General features: G+C 35.0%; 1 protein-coding gene across 1 annotated transcript; it reads left to right on the forward strand.

The window, feature by feature from the left end:
• The first annotated feature begins 2317 nt into the window (after positions 1–2317).
• LOC146399008 (olfactory receptor 4C13-like) lies at positions 2318–13356 on the forward strand. Its single transcript, XM_084979569.1, has 3 exons — positions 2318–2392; positions 4005–4100; positions 12967–13356. Exons 1-3 carry the CDS (start codon positions 2318–2320, stop codon positions 13354–13356), a joined length of 561 nt encoding a protein of 186 aa, XP_084835695.1.
• Positions 13357–14145: the final 789 nt, after the last annotated feature.

Consider the following 14145-nt stretch of genomic DNA (forward strand, 5'->3'; position numbering starts at 1 on the left):
ACATTCAAAGTCATTTCTAAATATGCCATAGCTCTTAATAATTGTGTTGACAATATAAGTAAAAAAAGATTTTTCTCCTTTAAATATATTTTCCTTTAGTGTTTATTCCTAGAGAGAGTACTGTGGAGCCAAAGAAAAATAAAAATGTAATTACTATTTTTCATAGTTATATCCAAAACACTGTTCTTAATTTTATTAACACTTAATTTAGGTACACACTTTGTTTTTTCTGATCTGTTCAGAGAGGCCATCTCAGAATAAGGAAATTCAAGGGAGCTGCTTCATTTTGTTTCCACATATGTATAGAATTTTCAATTTGGGCAATAAAAAGTTAAGTTCATCAATTTATCTTTGAATGTAAAGGCTTAGTTTTGTACAATATGTTTTGCTATATGTATGTCTTATTTTCTCTTTCCTTAGGAAATTTATGTTCCTAAATTTATCATTCTGATAGTAATGCAGTAGCCTCTAAAGAAATGATGGAAGGTGGTCAGTATGGGAAGATGGGAAAAGAAGGCACTAGAATGCATGTCCTAAAACTATGAAGGAGTGAGAAGGAAAATCATATCATGGTTGGTTCCCTTGCTGCTGTTTGTTAATGATAAGAAATTTCAGATATTAAGGGCATTTAAAAGGCATGCTCAAGTATTTTGTGTGAAAAAAACACATTAATATATGTAGTAAGTCTCCAATAAATATTTGTTGAATGAGTGAAATTTAGTAGGTATTTATAGTAAGTAATAAATGTTTTATGTGTTTGTGTTTGTCTGTATATATATGTATACTAGAATATCTAACTCTGTTTTACCTAGCAGACTGTTTCTTTCTCTTCTCCAAATTTAATTTTGACTTTTAAAACTTTGAAAAATGGATTTCTTTTGCTTGATAGAACCTTCTGTAAAAATCACCTTTTCAAACATTTTTATCACATATACAGAAGCGCTACTGAATACAGAAGTCTTTACTGAATATGACTTTTAAATTGTACAGGAACCATAATTTTGAACAATAAAAATGTCAATTAACAAACATTAATTACCCAGAGTAAAATGAGCCAGTACCATAGTTTTTTCCAGTGGCAATGAAATATTTTCATATTTACACCATAAGTGTTTCAGAAACTGTGAACTGGAAAGAAACTTTATTTCAGTATCCATTTATATTTCTCATAATGTAGATAGTAATGATAAACAGAGCAGGAGAACTAGAACACTTGAATTCCCCAAAGATTTATGGTCTGGGTATGTAGTCTTATTCTTAACCATGGAGGATGGTAATCCACTAAGCTTTTACTCATCATCTAATAAGTTCAGACACTGAAGACATCATGCTAGGCACTACAGTAAGTAAGGAAACAAACTTGAATAGTTTATGTGTTCTGGTGGGTACCAGGGAGAATGTGTCTACCAATGACTTATATACATTTCTTGAAACACTCTGCTTGGGATAGATATTTATTAATGGTGACTTTCCACAGTTAGGGCTGAGGGTTCAAATGTGAATTCTCATGGAAGAGGGAAAAATTCTTAAGTCTTTGGGGCAATTCTCAGTTTATAAGATACATTTGAGGATTACAATGTGTAAGCTCACACACATGGGGAAGTTCAGAAGCATTGGACACTGATACTACTTAGCATAGTCATTGTACTTGGATGCAGGGGGAGAAACCTGATCTCCTGTAGTTAGCATACTGTGTTATCATTAAATTTCACATTAATATTACCCTATAGTAATTTCTCTGGTGACAGATACTAGGTGTCTGAATAAATAGAAAACATCATAGAGGAAGTAAGAAAGAATCAGAACAAGTACTGGAGCAAGACTGCCAAGGACATGCTCCTTACTTACAGTGAAAATTCTATTTTTTTTCTAAGAAATTGACATCACAATCCTTTCCTAATGAATAGGTGTAATTCTTTATTTCTTTCTAGATAATTCAGGCCCCAGGAAATTATTATTTCCTAAATGGATCTCAACATGCCTCCCAACAATGTGACTGAATTTGTTCTCTTAGGACTCACCCAGAATCCACACTTGCAAAAAATATACTTTGTGGTCTTTTTTTCATTTTCCTGTTTACCTTGCTGTCCAATCCACTCATTGATATACCATCTCTCTCAGCCCCACACTTTTGGTTTCCATGAACTTCTTCCTCACTCACTTGTCCTTCATAGATGCCTCCTTCACCTCTGTCACTACCCCCCAAATTACCATTGACCTCCTGTACCAGAGGAGAACCATCTCCTTGGGTGGATACATGATTCAGCTCTTTTTGGAACACTTTCTGTGAGGATCAGAGGGTATTTTTCTCATTGCCATGGCTTATGACCACTATGGGGCAATCTGCAAGCCTTTGCACTGCTTGACCATCATGCAACACATGATCTGCCAGGTACTTGTGGTGGTGACCTGGATTGGGGGGATACTACATGCCACTGTGTAGATTCTCCTCATGGCCTTCTGAGGTCTCAATGTCATTGAGAACTTCATTTGTGATTTATTCTCACTTTTGTAACTTGCCTGCAGGGACACCAACTGGAATGGCAGTATCGGCTAACACTGGGGGCATGTGCTTATTTTTTTCATGTTACTCATGTCCTACACATTCATCCTGAGCTCCCTGGAATCCCTTGGCTCTGAAGAGTGACACAAAGCCCTCTATCCCTGTAGCTCCCACATTACAGTAGTAGTACTCTTCTTTGTCCCATGTATATTCACCCATGTATGTCCTTAACCTACTACCCTGTGGACAAGTTTGTGAGTTTTTTCTATGCAATTCTTATGCCCATGTTATATCCTATCATTTATACAGTGAGAAACACAGAAGTGAAAAAGGTCACGAAGGTTTTATTGAAGAGCAGATTAACTGAGGCTATTCACAATGCCTAAAATGTGATGAATTATATATATATATATATATATATATATATATATATATATATAAAATAGGGAATTATATATATATATAGGAGAATTATTGAGTAATTTTGGAAGAAATATAAGAAATTTTGTAGATCTTTGACAGAAAAAATAGGCAAAACTAAAATTTGTTGGTTATTTAATAGTTTCTAGGAATTTATTTGGTATTTTGATAACATTTAGTGCTTTAAATAAATTTTGCTATTTCATTGTTATTTTCATAGCTTAATAATAGACAATGCAAAAGCCACTGTAAAACCATAGTTTGATCATTGTAAAGTCAGTGTTTTCCTGAGTCTTGCTATCACATTATTAAATTCTTCATTTATTTTACTTGCATTTAATTGCCTTTTCTTTAGGACCTTGACCTCAAAACATCCATTTTTGATTAACCTATCAAAAAGCAAATAAGGATAGAAAATTTAATTAGATACATAGGAAAGAGACAGTACATGAAGGAATCACATTTGAATTTTTTGTACTATAAATTTACCAAATTAAAAAAAGAGAGACACTCACAAAGAGAAAAGAAGAATTCACAATCTAATTCTTTACCTGGCATGAAATACATTATAAATTTTGAAATTACCTTTAATTTGCTCTGTTTTCTTAAATGTACTTATGTCTCACAGCTTTGAATATAAAATAAATGTATAATTTTCCCAAGTCTGTCTTGAGGAGTCATTTGAAACAATGACATGCATCTTTTATCAAATTTGAACAAATAGGCATATGATTAGATGCCAAAGATCTTGCTCTGTAGGTCTGACACAAATATTTACACTATACAGACAATTTTTTAGTGTCAGACATATTCCCTTTGTTGATATATCCACGTTTAAATTGCTAGTTCAACTATTAGCATGCCTATTTCACAGAAGAGCAAATTAAAACCAAAAGAGTTTTACTAATTTACTCATCTCACATCTCACATCACACATGCTTACTTGATAGAGGATGTTTATTACATGGAAATGCTGCTTCTTTTCAAAAGTTTCCACTACAATGTTCAGCCCAAGTCTTTAAAACTTAACCTTAGTTTCTTTCAAATGACATATTTATCTGTGATATGTTTATATCTATAGATAAGAAAATCACCTGCATTCATAACAATTCACTTTGAACATCAAGGAGATATTGCCTGTATCACTGTCTCATGTGTACCAATGTACTTCAGGCCTGTAAGTATTTTCTTCTCTTTGAGTGTTCAAGTTATACCACTTCACTTTTACAAAAGACCAACACTTACTTTGGTAAAGTATTTTTTTGTAACAGCAAAAATCTCCTTCAGAATTCTTTCTCATTAATGAAAATATGTACTAATATAAAATTTCATAATATGCAATTGGCTGAGTTGAACCTTCATAAAGTGGGGGATACATACAATGTTTTTCTCTGTAGGTGATTCTGCATTATGGCATCACTCATTTTTAATCCAAACTTCTCTGACTACAACACTCCAAATCATGTTACTTCTCACTAAATCACTTACCCCAAGTCAGTGGTCAACCTGAGCTATTCTTCCATAATTTGAGCACACATTAATCCCAGAAAATATTAGAGGAAAAAGTGTTTACTAAGTTCTGCATGGCTACATCCAAGGAGGCAAGAATATATAAAAGAGAAAAGAGAATCTCTTCAACAAATTGTGCTAGTATTGATCAACAACAACAAAAAAACATGATCTAAATTTTGAGAGTTATGTTTTATTTGGTAGACATTCTAAAAACTCAAACCTGTGAGAGACTATTTCAGGTAAAGCAAAATGTTAAGTGTAAAGAGGAGGAGCCAGGATATATGGGAATTTTTGTAACAAAAGAGCAGACAGTGAGAACATCAAGATTACTATTAATAAAAGAAAACTGAATATCTCAAGTTAAGGAAATTAGAGATTTTCTAAGTATAGAAAGATGAAATACACTGGGCTAACTGAAACCATTCCTTGGATTATGCATCTCAGATATCTGGGTCAGTATCCTATGCTTCTTGTCCTGAATCTCTTCATGGTATACCATCATGGATCTCTGCAGCTGTTGAATGTTAGATGGTAGGTTTTCATCCAGAATTCCCTCTGTGCTTACCATCAAGGTGGCTGTAATATGGTGGCCTGATGGCTTCCACATCTTTTGTTTACTGATATGACCAGCAATACTTCACTTCACTTTAGTCCAAATATCAACCAGTGTTTGGGAGACATTTCATGACCAGTTTTTGTCCTTTGGCATTAGGAAATCAACTCCAGATCAGGTGAAACAGATACTATTGATGTGAAATTCCAGGTAGTAATTTATGGATTAAACTCTGGTGAGAACGTAAAATTCTATGGATCATCTCTCTTTCCAGGCTATTATGATCCAGGAAATGTTTTCCCTTCTTGCTCTTTCCTATATCTAGAATCAAACAATTTCAATTATTCTATAAGAGTCATAAATGTGATGTATTTCTCAGGATGTTGAGCCATTCACAATGGCCACAATTTTGTTGGAGTCTTGAATACACATTGTTAACATAAGAAATAACAATCTCATATTATAGACAGGGTGCAAGTCATATAGCTAGTAACATTGACAAAGGCATTGTACAGCAGGTAGACACAAAGCAAAAATACCTCAGAAAACAACAAATTAAATTAATTATTAGTGTAACTAATTGTAATCAGGTTGGAATGAACCATCAAATTCACAGGCGACCTAGGTGGAAAAGACAAATTCTGGAAGGATCATGTGTAGAGAATTAGACAGTTCATCTTTGATCTCAAAGGTATAATTTATCACCTTGCTATATGTCATATCATAACAGGAAACGTTTTTCTGGAAAATAAAAATAAAAGGTCAGTATGTTTCCCTGAAAAATACCATAAATTTATAAATATTCCTTCACTCCCAAATAATTAATTAATGTCATTCTAGATGAAGTCTTCAGGATTTCCACTAGAGTTTCGCCATTTTTTACTCAGTTTAATGGCATTATATAAAGGCCATTAAAAAAATTGGTCGGGAGCTTGGGTTATCAGACACAACTTAGAATAGATTTACAAGAAGATCCTACTGAATAGCATTGAGAACTTTGTCTAGATACTCATGTTGCAACAGAAAAAAGGGTGAGGAAAAAAATGTAATGTATACATGTAAGGATAAATTGATCCCCTTGCTGTACAGTGGGAAAATAAAAAAAAAGAAATTTTAATTTTTCAAAAACTCCTTTTATGAATTTTTTTCAAGATCTTCATTTTATGAAAGTATTGATGTAAAATAAATATTACCTTAAGGGACAAATATTAACGTAGCATGATTAAACATTTTATTATATATTGGCAAGAAACTTGGATATTTCAGTGAAATATAACATTTTAAGATAAAAACACACATCATAATAAAAATGGCAAAAGTTAGTGATAAAGAAAGGATCCTAAAGGCAGCAAGAGAAAAACAGAATGTTACCTACAAGGGAACCCCCCCTAAGATTATCAGTTGATTTCTCAACAGAAACACTACAGGCCAGGAGGGAATGGCAAGAGATATATAAAGTGCTAAAAGGAAAAAATATGCAACCTAGAATACTCTATCCAGCAAGAATATCATTTAAAATAGAAGGGGAAATAAAAATTTTTTCCAACAAACAAAAACTTAAAGAATACAGCAACACAAAACCCAGGTTAAAGGAAATATTGAAAGGGCTTCTCTAAACCAAAAAGAAAGGAAGGAAAGGGAAGAAGAAAGAAAAGAAAAAGAAGAGGAATAACTAGGACTGAGGAAAATGCAATCAGAGAGCAGTCACTCAAATAAGCCAGCATACAGATTTAATCATGAACATGCTTCAAACAAAATAAAATTAAAAAGAAAAAAATAAAAAAGAGTCATCAAAACCATAAAATGTGGGCAAGGGATGGTAGGAAGTAAATAACCCTTTTTGTTTGTTTGTTTGTATGCTTCTCATCTTAATTTTAATATAGTAATGAAGTGTTTGAACTTACAGGACCATCAGGCTAAAACACACAATTATGGGAAGGGGTTAGCATACTTAAAAAACAGGGCAACCACAAGCCAAAACCAAATATTGCATTCGCAAAAAATGAAAAAAAGAATACACTCAAGCAGATAATAACAGGAAACCATCCAACCAAAAAAAAAAAAAAAAAAAGAAAGGAAGAATGGAGAACCATAGAATCAACGGGAACATGAGGTTCAAATGGCAATAAATATTCATCCATCAATTATCACCTTAAATGTCAATGGACTGAATGCCCCAATCAAAAGACACAGAATGGCTGAGTGGATAAAAAGGCAAAAACCTTCAATATGCTGCCTACAAGAAACTCACCTTAGGACAAAAGATACATATAGATTGAAAGTGAAAGGGTGGGGAAAAATATTTCACGCCAACAGACATGACAGAAAGCAGGCGTCGCAAGGCTCATATCAGGCAAAATAGACTTTAAAACAAAAGACTTAAAAAAAGACAAAGAAGGACACTACTTAATGATTAAGGGATCCATCCAAGGAGAGGATGTTACTATCGTCAACATATATGCCCCAAATACAGGAGCACCCAGATACATACAACAAATATTAGCAGACATAAAGGGAGATATTGATGAGAATACAATCATAGTAGGAGACCTAAATACCCCCCTCACATCAATGGACAGATCCTCTAGACAGAAAACCAATAAAGCAACAGAGATCCTAAAGGAAACAATAGAAAAGTTAGACTTCATTGATATCTTCAGGACATTACATCCAAAAAAATCAGAATACACATTCTTCTCAAATGCTCATGGAACATTCTCAAGAATCGACCACATATTGGGACACAAAGCTAACCTCAACAAACTTAGGAGCATAGAAATTATCTCAAGTATCTTCTCTGACAACAATGCCATGAAATTAGAAATCAACCATGGGAAAAGAAATGAGAAAAAAAACCTACTACATGGAGACTAAACAACATGCTACTAAAAAACCAATGGGTCAATGAGGAAATCAAGAAGGAAATTGAAAAATACCTTGATACAAATGATAATGAAGACACAACCCTCAAATTCTAAGGGATGCTGCGAAAGCAGTGCTCAGAGGGAAATTTATAGCAATACAGGCCTTTCTCAAAAAAGAAGAAAGATCCCAAATTGACAACTTAACCCTCCACCTAAATGAATTAGAAAAAGAAGAACAAAAAAGTCCTAAAGTCAGCAGAAGGAAGGAAATTATAAAGATCAAAGAAGAAATCAATAAAATAGAGACTCAAAAAACAATAGAGAAAATTAATAAAACCAAGAGCTGGTTCTTTGAAAACGTCAACAAAATTGATAAACCCCTGGCCAGACTCACTAAAAAGATGAGAGAAAGAACCCAAATAACCAAAATTATAAATGAAAAGGGAGAAATCACAATGGATACTACAGAAACACAAGAAAACATAAGAGAATACTACGAACAACTATACGGCAACAAGTTTGAAAATCTGGAAGAAATGGACAATTTTCTAGAATCTTACAGCCTGCCAAAACTGAATCAAGTAGAAATAGACCAAGGGAACAGACCCATCACTAGAAATGAAATTGAAGAGGTCATAAAATCACTCCCAACAAATAAAAGCCCAGGACCAGATGGCTTCACAGGTGAATTCTATCAAACATATAAAGAGGATCTGGTGCCCATCCTCTTTAAACTCTTTCAAAAGGTTGAAGAAGAAGGAATACTCCCAAAGACATTCTATGAGGCCATCATCACCCTCATTCCAAAACCAGACAGAGATACCACCAAAAAGAAAACTATCGCCCAATATCATTGATGAATATAGATGCAAAAATTCTCAACAACATCTTAGCCAACCGAATCCAACAACATACCAAAAAAATTATACACAATGACCAGGTTGGGTTCATACCAGGTGCACAAGGATGGTTCAACATACGCAAATCAATCAGCATCATACACCACATTCACAAAAGAAAAGTCAAAAATCATATGATCATCTCAATAGATGCAGAAAAGCATTTGACAAAGTCCAACATCCATTCATGATCAAGACCCTCGCCAAAGTGGGTATGGAGGGAACATTCCGGAATATAATCAAAGCCAATTATGACAAACCCACAGCAAATATAATACTCAATGAGGAAAAACAGAAAGCCTTCTCACTCAAATATGGAACAAGACAGGGATGCCCACTCTCACCACTGCTCTTCAACATCGTTTTGTAAGTCCTAGCCAAAGCGATTAGACAAACAAAAGAAATAAAAGGCATCCATATAGGAAGAGAAGAGATCACACTGTCACTGTATGCAGATGACATGATTCTATACCTAGAAAACCCTAAGGACTCAACCCCAAAACTCCTTGAACTGATTAATGCATTCAGCAAAGTAGCAGGATAAAAGATTAACATTCAGAAGTCAGTTGCATTTCTGTATACCAGCAATGAAATATTAGAAAAGGAATACAAAAATACGATACCTTTTAAAATTGCACCTCACAAAATCAAATACCTCGGAATACACCTGACCAAAGAGGTAAAGGACCTCTATGCCAAGAACTATAAAACTTTACTCAAAGAAATCAAAGAAGATGTAAAGACATGGAAAGATAGTCCATGATCCTGGATTGGAAAAATCAATATTGTGAAAATGGCCATCCTACCCAAAGCAATCTACAGATTCAATGCAATCCCTGTCAAATTACCCAGGACATTTTTCACAGAACTAGAACAAACAATCCAAACATTTATATGGAACAACAAAAGACCCAGAATCGCCAAAGCAATCCTGAGAAACAAAAACCAAGCAGGAGGCATAACTCTCCCAGACTTTAAGCAATATTACAAAGCCACAGTCATCAAAACAGTGTGGTACTGGTATCAAAACAGACAGACAGACCAATGGAACAGAATTGAGAACCTGGAATTAAACCCTGACACCCATGGTCAATTAATCTTTGACAGGGGAGGCAAGAACATAAAATGGGAAAAGGAAAGTCTATTCAGCAAGCATTGCTGGGAAACATGGACAGCTGCATGCAAAGCAATAAAACTAGAACACACCCTCACACCATGCACAAAAATAAACTCCAAATGGCTGAAAGACTTAAATATACGACAGGACACCATCAAACTCCTAGAAGAAAACATAGGCAAAACACTCTCTGACATCAACCTCATGAATATTTTCTCAGGTCAGTCTCCCAAAGCAATAGAAATTAGAGCAAAAATAAACCCATGGGACCTCATCAAACTGAAAAGCTTTTGCACAGCAAAGGAAACCCAAAAGAAAACAAAAAGACAACTTACAGAATGGGAAAAAACAGTTTCAAATGATGCAACTGACAAGGGCTTAATCTCTAGAATATATAAGCAACTTATACAACCCAACAGCAAAAAAACCAATCAATCAATGGAAAAATGGGCAAAAGACCTGAATAGACTGTTCTCCAAGGAAGATATTCAGAGGGCCAGCAAACACATGAGAAAATGCTCAACATCACTGATTATAAGAGAAATGCAAATCAAAACTACCACGAGATAACACCTCACAACAGTCAGAATGGCCATCATTAATAAATCCACAAATAACCAGTCCTGGAGGGGCTGTGGAGAAAAGGGAACCCTCCTGCACTGTTGGTGGGAATGGAAACTGGTACAGCCACTCTGGAGAACAGTTTGGAGATACCTTAGAAACCTATACATAGAACTTCCATATGACCCCACAATACCACTCTTGGGCATATTTCTGGACAAAACTCTACTTAAAAGAGACACATGCAGCTGCATGTTCATTGCAGCACTATTCACAATAGCCAGGACATGGAAACAACCCAAATGTCCATCAACAGATGATTGGATTCGGAAGAGGTGGTATATATACACAATGGAATACTACTCAGCCATAAAAAAGAATGACATAATGCCATTTGCAGCCACATGGATGGAACTAGTGACTCTCATCCTGAGTGAAATGAGCCAGAAAGACAAAGACAAATACCATATGATACCACTTATAACTGGAATCTAATATCCAGCACAAATGAACATCTCCTCAGAAAAGAAACTCATGGACTTGGAGAAAAGACTTGTGGCTGCCTGATGGGAGGGGGAGGGAGTGGGAGGGATTGGGAGCTTGGGGTTATCAGACACAACCTAGAATAGATTTACAAGGAGATCCTGCTGAATAGTATTCAGAACTTAGTCTAGATACTCATGTTGCAAAAGAAGAAAGGGTGGGGGGAAAATGTAATTGTAATGTATACATGTAAGGATAACTTGACCCCCTTGCTGTACAGTGGGAAAATAAAACAAAGAAAAAAGAAAAAAAAAGAAAAAAAAAGAAGAAAGGAATGTGGTGAAGTTCTTCATTTTGTATGTATAATTTTTATCTTAGAAAATTAAAAAAATCAATATTTTTACTCATTTATACTTGAAAGGAAAAAAGCATGCTTTTCACAGGAATGCATTTTATTCATATTTTTTTCTTATTCTTTTTTGTGGAAATTTATGTCCCCCAAATTTCCCAATCTATTAATAACTCAGTAGACTGTGATAAAAAGTGATGGAGGGCTGATACTATGGAAAGATGGGGGAAATAGGCACAAGAAAACATGTAACAGAAATATAAAGGGGTGGGTAGGTCATTCATATCAATTACAGATGACTTGATGCTCTTTGGATATGAAATATCAGGCATTAATTCTATTTGACAGGGGGAATATTCGTGACTTTGTGTGAACAAACATAGATTCACATACATAGAGTCCAAAAAATATTTGTATAGTGAGTGAACTACAGTAGGTATTTATAGGAAGTAAAAGGCTTTATATGGGCTTCTGTATATATGTATATATGCTGAGTGCATTATCTATCCTACATAGTAGACTATTTCCTATTGCTTTTCATAGTAAATGCCTATTTTTAGAACTTTGGAAATAAGGATTTCCTTTGCTTGGTAGATACTTGCATGTTGAACACCTAAGCAAGTGTTTTGTTTTCTTTTTATCCAAAACTATGGAAGTAGGAAATTTACTGAATATGACTATGTTAAGTTGTATGTGGCACAGAATTCTAAAGAATAAACATATTGATAAAAAAATACTATAATATCTTGGAAGTAAAACAACCTAGTAACACTTTCTTACCTAGAGACAATTAGTACTCAACACTTACCCTATCAAATATTTCAGAAAAAAAACCTATAGTGCCACTTCCTTTCAAATATTCATTTATGTTTTCCATGAAGTATAGAGTAATAATAAACAGATTAGAAGGATGAAAACACTTGAATTCCTCCCAAGTTTATGGTCTGGATAAGCATGCATATTCTCATCAATGGTGAATGGCAACTCATAAGCATTTAATTAATATCTAAATGGTTTCAGACACCATAGACATTATGCCAGGCACTATTGTAAGTATGTAAACAGGTGAATAGCATAAAAATTTTGGTAGCTACCAGGAAGTTTGTCACCAATGACATATACATCTTCCTGAACTGGCTGTTTATGAAAGATATTTATTGCTCGTGTCTCTCTTTCCACATTTTAGAGCTAAGGGTTTAGTTGTAAATTCTCATGAAACACAGAATAACTCTTACCCATATGAAGGACCTCTCAGCTTATAAGATACATCTGAGAATTACAATGTGTAAGTTTACAAACTCAGAGCAGGGACACTGAGATGACTTAAAAAGTCACCAGTAATGAATAGGAAACTCCAGATCTCACACAGCACAGGATTTTCTCAGTAAATTATACATCCCATGTTTCCCTGTAGATGTTTCACAGGTGACAGGTACTAGGTGTCTGAAGAGATCTAAATCATCATGGAGAAAATAAGGACGAATTGAAGTAAATACCAGGACAAGACTGCCAAGACATTCTCCTCACTGCCAGTTACTATTTTAGTTCTAAAAAAATTGAGAATACAATTATTTCCTGATTAATAGGTATAATTATTTATTCCTCTGCAAATAATTCAGGCCGCAGGAAGGTGCTCCTTTGCTGAATGCCTTTCCACATGCCTCCCAACAATGTGACTGAATTTATTCTCTTGGGATTCACACAGAATCCTCACTTGCAGAAAATACTCTTCATTGTCTTTTTGTTCATTTTCCTATTTACCTTTCTGGCCAACCTCTTTATTGTAAATATCATCTCCCTCAGCCCCACTCTTTTGGCTCCCATGTATTTCTTTCTCACTTACTTGGCCTTCATTGATGCCTCCTTCCTTTGTGTCACCACCCTCAAAATTACCATTGACCTGCTGAATCAAAAGAGAACCATCTTCTGGACTAAATGCATGACTCAGCTCTTTTTAGAACACTTCCTCACTGCATCAGAGATCATTTTCCTCACTGTCATGGCATATGACCACTACGTGGGTATTTGTAAGCCTCTGCACTACAAGATCATCATGTGGCAGGGGCTCTGCCAGATCCTGGTGGTGGTTGCTTAGATGGGGGGAGGCTAAAATCCACTCTGCATATGATTTTCACACATGACTTGATGTTCTATGGTCCCAAAGTCATTGACCACTTCATGTGTGATTTCTTACCACTGCTGGAAATTGCCTGCAGTGACACCTACAGGCTTGGACTTGTGGTGGCAACTAATGGGGGGGCATGTGCTTGCTCATTTTTTCATGCTACTCATATCCTACATAGTCACCCTGACCTCCCTGAAATCCCTTGGCTCTGAAGGTTGATGCAAAGCCCTCTCTACTTGTGGCTCCCACTTTAAGGTGGTAAAGTACTCTTCTTTATTCCTTGTGTATCCACCTACATGTGTCCTGTGGCCATTTACCCCACAGACAATTTGGTGACTATGTTCTTTGCAATCCTCACTCCCATGTTATTTATGCAGTGAGAAACACAGAGGTGAAAAATGCCAAGAGGATTTTGTTGAAGAGAAGTGTTACAGGCTGCTTATGATGCCTAGAAAATGAAGGTTTATATACATAGGCAGGATGATACTTGTAAATTGTGAAAGAAAATTTAGGAATTTTGCAGATAATTGTTAGGGAAAAAATGTCTAGAAACTAACAGTTGTTGAATCTTCCATAATGGTGAAGCATTTATTAGTATTTTGACAACTTTTAATGTACTTTACCAATGTTTCAATATGATATTCATAGCTTCATAATATATTATGGAAAGAAATCTATAGTTTAATGATTATGAATATATTTCCAAATTCTCTGCTTGTGTTACTTTATGAAATTGGCTCTATAGACCTTCATTTACTA

Source organism: Sus scrofa, chromosome 10 (assembly GCF_054392235.1).
Source record: "Sus scrofa isolate SSC_HxYL_T2T_F1_AM1 chromosome 10, Sscrofa_HxYL_maternal_Yorkshire_Landrace_v2.0, whole genome shotgun sequence".
NCBI classification, from domain to species: Eukaryota; Metazoa; Chordata; class Mammalia; order Artiodactyla; family Suidae; genus Sus; species Sus scrofa.